At 35.7% G+C, this 9711-nt stretch overlaps 1 protein-coding gene across 1 annotated transcript in view; it reads right to left on the bottom strand.

Annotated features, from left to right (window-relative positions):
* Positions 1-1521: 1521 nt before the first annotated feature.
* The window catches only part of LOC107571631 (golgin subfamily A member 2), a 29437-nt gene continuing 21247 nt past the window's right edge, over positions 1522-9711 (bottom strand). The window contains exons 8-12 of the mRNA XM_016257963.1: positions 9465-9621; positions 8377-8544; positions 6891-6997; positions 4480-4633; positions 1522-3357 (exon numbers count right to left, since the gene is read on the bottom strand). Of these exons, the coding sequence (XP_016113449.1) occupies positions 3107-3357; positions 4480-4633; positions 6891-6997; positions 8377-8544; positions 9465-9621 (837 nt within the window). The 3' untranslated portion in view covers positions 1522-3106. The remainder of the gene's footprint in view (positions 3358-4479; positions 4634-6890; positions 6998-8376; positions 8545-9464; positions 9622-9711) is intronic.

Genomic DNA, 9711 nt, shown 5'->3' with positions numbered 1-9711 from the left:
TGCACACCAAACCTTCCCAGAATCCACTCGGGAGTCTTAGTAAAACCCACGAACCAGAAAAGATTTACCGTTATTTAAGAGTCCGTCATGGACATACTGGATCTTAAGTGTGTGTCAAATTGTGCTTCCACTGTTTAGAGACTAGTCCACATGTATGATTATTGAATATTAAATTATTATGGGTAAATAAACCGGGCCTCTTTCTGCGTTTGGACAGAAAGGTGTTACAATACTGAGTGTGTAACGTGTCTCTGCTTGGACGGGTTTGTCATCAGTAAAGTTCAGTGTACCAAAATGTTGTTTTTGTGTCGTTTTTCTTGTCTTCAGAGAACTTCAAAGATATTTTTAGCATTCAAGTCAAGTATGAAATGAAATGCGGAGTGTAGTTTTCTTTCCTGTGCTGATGTATTTCTATGGAAGGTCATTGCTGCCACAAAAGAAAAAAAAGCATGTTTTGGTAAACCACAATTATGACAATCATAATTATGAGGTGCATCAAAATTATACTTGCAACAACTTTTTTTGACTCGGTGTGTCAATTTTGACTTTTAACATCAGATTTAATATCACAATCATGCCTTTTATTATCTAATAACTATGACTTGATATTTTTTTTCATGACTATTTAACTCAAGTATGAGAATCAAAATTGACATATTGAGTCATAATTATGAAAGAGGTCAAAATTATGACATAAAAAGGTAAAACAGTTAGTCATTATTTTCACTTGTCTTAATGACTTGTCATAATTATGGCAAAATAATAATTATGAGATACCAAGTCACAATTATGAGATTATAGATAAATTATAGACCAATAGAATTATAGATCTAAAATTATGACTTAAGCTATAATTGAGATAAACCTTAAAAAATTGATTGAGGTTGTCAAAATTGACATATCAAGTCATAATTATGAGATGTCAAAATTGACAAATCAAATCATAACTGAAGAAACAAGTCAAAATTGACATACTAAGTCAATTATGATAGTCAAAATTATGACAGTCCTAATCATTACATAAATCAAAATTATGATAAAAGTTAAGATGTCAAAATTCAGTCATAATATAAATTATTTCAAAATCTAAATTAACTAGTCATAATTATGGGATGGTAAGTTATAATAACCAAAATGGTAAATTATAATTATGAAATCAAGAGATTATGAGATCAAGTCATAATTAAGGGATAAAAAAAAATCTAAATTATGATACTAAGTCACAATAATGAGATTAATTATAAAAGTCACTTGTGACAAAAGGCAAAACTGTCAATTAGTATATAAATTTGAACTTTTATGTCATAATTATGACATTGTTACTTAGAATTTACCAAAGCATGCATCTCATGTGGAAACATTCAAAGTAGTCTCTCAGTGAAGTCATTAAAACAACGCTGATTACAAGAGTTTTAGCAGTGCATTAACATTATATACAACAAATACTAGAAACCATGCATTGCATCTCAACAGAGAACGAAATCATATTCAATTCCCAAATCATGAACTTCAGACATAAAATGGTCTTCATTTTGCTCAATCAGGTTTATTTAGGAGGAAAATCATCACTCGAACTACTCATTATTCCTTCATTGTGTTCCATCAGTCTAGAGTAAAGCAGATTAGTGTGTAACTATCCCAAATAAATAGAATTCTCCTTTAGTTCAGCCGCAGTATGAAACCACACTAACATCCCGTCCTCTCTTCGCACTGAGTCTTCAGCAGACAAACGCAAGCCTTCCTCCAGTCAATATACAGTATGATACACAGTTACACTATTTACACGTCTGTTACATGAACACGCGAAACAATCAACGTCTGATTAAAGCCCACGCCCAAAACAATCACTGGAAAATATATTCATACATGGAGAGCGCAGATAGAAATGATGCAGAAGCTCGACACTCACAAAAGTGCAGCAGGGTGAAACACAGTATTCAGATGTAAACTCGATCCACACGCCTTCCAGTTATAACCGCATACACGTGTTCAATTCTTCAGGTGAATACAGATACGGCAACACTTTCTATGAAGCCTGCGTGTAAATACAATGCATTAGAGAGCAATGCACAATGCATTCTACTTCAGAATTGGTTGAATGTTTTTGTAAGTACCTGTAGATTAATATGCATTCACTTCTAAACAGCATAATGCATGCAAAATGCATCACACTCTTTAAAGGTGTAGCTGCGATTACATTTATTTACAAAAACATACAATTGCAAGACATGAGGAAGAGCGTCATCTTCACAGAAAGTGTTGCCAAATCTGATGATGGAGGATGTTTATGAATGAATTCACCGTTCAATATATCTTCATATATTCTCTAGTATATGTCCAGCTCTCATAAACGCGCTATCATTCACTCCACATACACACGCCACTCCAAACTCTCGGCTGACGGACGCTAGAGTCATAAAGTTAGCCGCAAACAATCGCCGACATCTCGAAAGCTTCGACGTCACGCAGTCTACAAAAAACAGGTGCTTGTGTGTTTTTAGGGAAGAAATTATAACTACATCTTTCAATAAATCCCAATTAGAAAAGCAAAACAACTCGGTTGTAAACTTCTTGTGTCCACTGAACACTCTCGGCTCGATTCTAACCTACAATGTGATGCATAAAGCATCGAATCAGATCGAATGATTCATCAATAAATGTTTACTTCCGATTAATTTCCTTCTCAGTAATCTGCCCTACATAAACACTTCATTATCTGATGCTCTCAGAAAACACTTCATCATCTCGGTCCAGACCTGCTTTATCATTTCAGTATTACTCATTACTGTACCCTAGTTAGTGTGCGAGTTCATTACATAAGGAGTTCACGATCTGAATCATACTGATATGAATCACTGAGGTGTCACCTGTCTATTGCACTTGTTTGATAAAGTGAAAGAGGACAAATGGGAGAGGGACAAAAACTGATATTCTTATGGATTAACTGGTTTACAGACAAACCGAGCGGAACCGGGAAGCTTCAGAAGTCATCAAATTTCTCTTATTCGCTGTAGAAACCAGAGAAACAGAGAGGGAAAACCCATTTAATACGTGTGTCCTTTTCGCCAGAAGCCAAGCAGGAAAGATTCGGATGAGACGGACGCTGTCAGACCACCAGGATCTTGACCTCGTCGTGCTCGTCGGGCCGGTAGAAGAACGGGATGCAGGGGTTTTCTCCCAGGAAGGGAGCGGGTCTGGCCTGAGGGTTCTGGATCTCCTGCAGGAGCTGCATGATCTGGCGGGCCGTGCCGTCCGGTGCGGATCCAGGCCTCTCTGGACTCTGGGATTGAGTCTGTGGGTCTGTGCTGGACTGATGCGCTGTAGACGCCTCCACCGCTGCGCTCAGCTCCAGAACGGCTGAGTGAAGATTTTAGGAAAACAACACAGAACATACAATCAGCTGGTCATACAATTTGAATATCAGAGTAAATGATATTTTGTCAATCTGATGATGCAAAAACTGCCTGTAGATTCCATCAGAGCTCGAATGACAGCATTCTTGCATTATTTAGAGCTATAAGAGTTAAAGTTGAATTAAATGCCAGGTACAGCCAGAGCACAAATAATAACAACCAGGCAAAAATTTATAATGTGGGACTTTAACAAAACAGAAGACAGAAAATGTCACGCATGGATTCCAGGAACATTTTTAAGTGATTTATAAAATGGTTTTAGGATTCGCACGCTTTCTGACTAATTAATTTCCATGTTTTCTTTTGTTTTCTCCAGTCGGATTGATTGGGAAAGAAAAAAAAATTAACAAATCACACTCAAAGGTATTTCTTGCTGAAGAAATAGTTTAAAACTGAGCATAAGTAGAAAAGATTACATTGACTATATTGTATTGACTTTTCCTTTTATACTACAAATTAATGTATTAAAATAATATTGCTATTATTAAAATTGAGCATAAGAAAAATGTATACTGAGTTCAGAGTATTGGACTTTTCCTTGTACATTTTAAATATATGAAAATATGCTATTATTAAAATTAATTATTATTAATATCATTAATTAAAAACAAATAGTTTAAAAATGAGCATAACTAGGAACATTTATATTGACTGTAGAAATACTTTTTTTACTTTTATATTTTCAATTAATGCATTAAAACAATATTGTTTTAGTAGTGATAATTATTACTTATTAATATGACTACTATTAATTAAAGAGAAGTTTAAACTGAGCATAGCAAGAAACATTTAAACTGACTATAGAAAATTTCAAGACTTTTCCTTTTAGTGCTAATTAATATATTTAAAAAAATGTTTTGCTATTAATAGTATTAATGATTTTTATCAATAATAGTACTATTACTATAGTACTTGATATTGTCAATAAAATTTCTTTAAATTTTTCCAGGCCTCAAATCTCACTTCTGAAAGTGTAGCGCCTGTAGCTGAACTGGTTCACTGAATCGACTCATCTGAGCGAACTGAATCGGTATGAGTTTGTATGAGTGAGACTGTGCTGTAGCACCTGGGCTTTCCGTGTGTCCGTCAGCAGGATGGAGGCGTTCTCCTCCAGAGGACAGGAGGTCAGGGTTACCAATGGCGCTCATGTATCTGCTGTACCACTCGTTACGCTCGCCCACCAGACGCATGACCAGATCCTGCAGCTCCGCTAGCTTCGCCTGAACACACACACACACACACAGGTCAACATCACGCCACAGATGTCACTCCATCTAGACATGTGCCGGTATTCAGTAATGCGATATATCACGATAATGAATATGCACGATACTGTTATCTTGGGCACTTACAAATTATTCAGAATTTTGAATGCATTTTAAGAATAGTTTTCCCATCAACTGGTCACCAGTAGGTTTCCGAAGAGCGTTTTTGAAGCCTAAAGTGGGCAGAGCCGGCCGTCGCCATCTTGGCAGCGTGTCACCGCGCGTCACTCCCGGATAATCAAAAATGGGCAAAGAGGCGAGAGCTCGATGGCGGTGACAACAGCAATCCACCCGTCACTCAAGCCACAGATGTCACTCCATCTAGACATGTGCCGGTATTCAGTAATGCGATATATCACGATAATGAATATGCACGATACTGTTATCTTGGGCACTTACAAATTATTCAGAATTTTGAATGCATTTTAAGAATAGTTTTCCCATCAACTGGTCACCAGTAGGTTTCCGAAGAGCGTTTTTGAAGCCTAAAGTGGGCAGAGCCGGCCGTCGCCATCTTGGCAGCGTGTCACCGCGCGTCACTCCCGGATAATCAAAAATGGGCAAAGAGGCGAGAGCTCGATGGCGGTGACAACAGCAATCCACCCGTCACTCAAGTGGCCACGCCCTTAATTATACAGAACTTTAAGGCTTAATATAATTTAAACGGATGAGTTATAAAAAAAACTCACCCGCCTCACAGTTATCATGAAGGGCAAAATTAGCTATATAGACCAAAATAATAGTTTGAATCAGGCTGCAAACATGTTTATTTCTGCTGTAAAGTTGGGCATTTTAACATGGGGAGTCTATGGGATTGACTCTCTTTTGCAGCCAGCCTCTAGCGGCCAGTCGATGAATTACAGTTTAAGTCACTTCCGTGTTGGCTTCACGAGAGAGAGCGGGAGGGTGCCGCTTGGTCACGATGCACAAAACCGCTGTATGCTGCGTCAAAGACGTGAGAAGACATGAGAAGAGCATGGCGGAGCACGTGAAGGAGAATGATAGCACATTCACTCTCTGACAGCAGATGGCGCTAAACAGCAGAAATGCAGCCGTTACCCCGGAAACCCCGTAAAGGAAGCAGCTGAGCTACTTAGTTTCTGAAAGGTGTTTAAATGATTTAAATAGCCATTCAGATTCACTACGGTGTTCATCACAGCACCAAATACTTAAATATTTAGACTTAATAGGCTATTTATATTCGATCTTTTTTACATTTGTGACCCTGGAGCACAAAACCAGTCTCAAGTGTAAATTTTTTGAAATTGAGATGTATGCATCATCTGAAAGCTGAATAAATAATCTTTCCATTGATGTATGGTTTGTTAGGATCGGACAATATTTGAAAATCTGGAATCTGAGGGTGCAAAAAAATCTAAATATTGAGAAAATCATCTTTAAAGTTGTTCAAATGAAGTTCTTAGCAATGCATATTACTAATCAAACATTAAGTTTTGATATATTTACGGTAGGAAATGTACAAAATATCTTCATGGAACATGATCTTTACTTAATATCCTAATGATTTTTGGCATAAAAGAGAAATGTATAATTGTGACCCATACAATGTATTGTTGGCTATTGCTACAAATATCCCCCAGCGACTTAACACTGCTTTTGTGCTCCGGGATCACAAATTAATCTGGACTACAACATGCCCTAGATATTTTGTGAAAGTGTTTTGATTCTTTATTGTTCGGTCACTCTTTGCATTAGGGCTTCATTAGTTAACTCATTAGTTAACAAAAACAGCCAATGAAAAATTCTTCTAAACTTTAATTAATCTTAGATAATTCCAATATTAATTAACACGTTTTTAAAATCAAAAGTTGCAACTGTGTTGCTAACATGAACAGAGTTGTATTTTCAACAAAGATTAATAACTTCTGTAGCAAATGTAGCCATCGCTCATTGTGAATGTTAACGCATTAACTAAGATTAACTAATGAGGTCTTATTGCAAAGTGATACCTATTGGTCTTTATAAATGTTTAGCACTTTAATCTGTGTAACATTTGTATCTTTTTTGTGTATTTCTGTATTGTATTTAAATGTTCAGTTATTTTTGTTATAAGAAAGACGTTGTTAAACCTGTTATACTGTATTATGACAACACTTTTTTTGCAACTAAATTTCAATACCGTGATAATAACTTTGAAAATTGACACCGCAACATGAAAATTTGATACCGGCATATCCCGAACTCCTCGTACCTTCATCTCCTCCTTGTCTTTGGCCAGCATGCTGATGTACTGCTCCTTCTCATAGTGTCTTTGTTTCATGATGGCTCTTTGGTTCTGATACAGCGCGATGTATTCACCTACACACACACAACACAACACACACATCCGTAAACAAAAACTCCCGATGCGACGGCGTCAGATTTTCATATCACAATAACTGCTACATCTCTCATCTCTGAATTGAACACAACAAATTTTAAGTGCAAAGGAACAAAGAACAACAATAAAGAAACAGATCATTTTCAAGCAATATCTAGATATCTTCTCTGGGCTGGCTTGGGTAAGTTTGTGTAAACAAGTGCAAAGTAAAGATAAAGTCTTTATAGAAGTATTTGAGGGAAAAGAAGCTAAAGTGCATTAAAAATGTTTTATTTATAAGATATCGACAAATATTTATTGTGTTGTGAAGGTGAAGTGATAATACTATGCATTATCTGCGATATATCCAACATATTACTAAATACGGGCACATTATTAATTAATCAGAAATAGTTTAAAACTGAGCATTAGTAAAAAAAATGATATTGATTATAGCAGTAGCAATTTAAATTAATATATTAAATATTAATAGCATTATTATTACTTATTAATATTAATACTATTAATTAAATAGAACGTTTAAAACTGAGCACAAGTAGAAACATTTATACTGACTATATAGTATTACCTGTGTTTTATTGAATTAATTTTTAAACCAATATTGCTATTAATAGTATTATTTTACTTAAGTAATAAGTTTAAAACAGAGTATTAGTATAAAGATTTATATTGACTATAGATTGTTGGATTTTTTTTTTACTTTTTGAATTGATATTATAAAAATAATTGCTATTCATATTATTTATTACTATTACGTATTATTAATTAAATAGAAATATCATAACTAGACAAACTTATATATAGACATGACAATAGTATAATATGTGAGCCTGCAGCACAAAAGCAGTGTTAAGTCGCTGGGGGATATTTGTAGCAATAGCCAACAATACATTGTATGGGTCACAATTATACATTTCTCTTTTATGCCAAAAATCATTAGGATATTAAGTAAAGATCATGTTCCATGAAGATATTTAGTAAATCTCCTACCGTAAATATATCAAAACTTAATGTTTGATTAGTAATATGCATTGCTAAGAACTTCATTTGAACAACTTTAAAGATGATTTTCTCAATATTTAGATTTTTTGCACCCTCAGATTCCAGATTTTCAAATATTGTCCGATCCTAACAAACCATACATCAATGGAAAGCTTATTTATTCAACTTTCAGATGATGCATACATCTCAATTTCGAAAAATTGGCCCTTATGACTGGTTTTGTGGGCCAGGGTCACAAATGAGAAATAAAGCATTTGTCAAGCAGGTAGAAACCTCCTGCGCTTCATGTATTTGGACACACAGTGGCAGAAGTGCTTGACGAGTCGTCCCTGCGTGTGCAGCAGCGGTGTCTCACCGATGGTGTCTGTTTCTCCTGACAGCTGAACGCAGCGGTGCTCCAGCTCCTCCAGTCGCTCCCTCAGATCCACCTTCTCCTGCATGAGCGTCGTGAAACGCCCCTGGAGTTTCTCCATGGCCAGCCGCAGAGCCTCGTGCACCTCCACCGGGACCCCGTCAGAGCCTCCTACAAAAGGTACAGTAATCGTTAGAGAGTAAAATAATAAATGTGACCCTGGAGTCTTAAGTTGGTGGGGGATATTTGTAGCAATAGCCAACAATACATTGTATGGGTAAAAATTATAGATTTTTCTTTTATGCTAAAAATCATTAGGATATTTATTTATTCAGCTTTCAGATGATGTATACATCTCAATTTTGAAAAATTGACACTTAAGACATAAGAACATTTAGATAAGCTACACCAACGGTTCGATTTGATTTTTTCTTTTATTGTCAATGTTGAAATTAACAAATTATTATCAATGTTTTTGCTGCTTAATATTTTTGTGGAAACTGTGATACATTTGTTTTTCAGGATTCTTTGACAAACATATACTTCAAAAGACTAGATTTATTTGAAATGGAAATCTTTTGTAACACTATAATTGTCTTTAATGTTACTTTTGATCAACGCAAAAAATATATTAATTTCTTTGTTTTTAGTGTAGTTTATCATGGGTTCCACAGAAATATTGTGCAGCACGACTGTTTTCAACATTGATAATAATCAGAAATGTTTCTCGAGCAGCAGATCAGCATATTATACTGATTTCTGAAGATCATGTGACACTGAAGACTGGAGTAATGATGCTGAAAATACAGCTGCGCATCACAGAAATAAATTACAGTTTAACATATATTCACATAGAAAACAGCTGTTTTACATTCTAATAATATTTAGCCATTTTTACTGTATTTTTAATCAAACAAACGCAGCCTTGATAAGCAGAAGACTTCTTTCAAAAACATTAAAAAAATAATAATCTTAATGTGTATAGGAGATTTTCAAACTACACATCTTAAATGTCTTTAAAAGTTTATTAAAAGCAAAAATAGAATAGTCTGTGTGATTTGAGTGCAGTGAAGCTCAGGATGAAGCTGCACCTGTGCTGTGGTGGTGATGCTGCTGCTGCTGCTCGTGGCTCATGGCTGCCATCTGCTGTCGAACAGCGTGATGAAGTCTCCTCTCCTCCTCGAACCGGCGGCTCATCTCATCTCGCTCTTCCTCCAGACGCGACAGAGCAGAGTGAATAAACTCCTCCTACAACCAGAGGAAAAGAAAAAGTCACTTCCGAGTGAAACGTAACATTTAATAAGGAAAACATGTCAGGCGCAGCTAAAAAAAAAAAAA

Source organism: Sinocyclocheilus grahami, unplaced genomic scaffold (assembly GCF_001515645.1).
Source record: "Sinocyclocheilus grahami isolate Dianchi unplaced genomic scaffold, SAMN03320097.WGS_v1.1 scaffold1623.1, whole genome shotgun sequence".
NCBI classification, from domain to species: Eukaryota; Metazoa; Chordata; class Actinopteri; order Cypriniformes; family Cyprinidae; genus Sinocyclocheilus; species Sinocyclocheilus grahami.
This window is presented reverse-complemented; position numbering and strand designations above follow the sequence as displayed.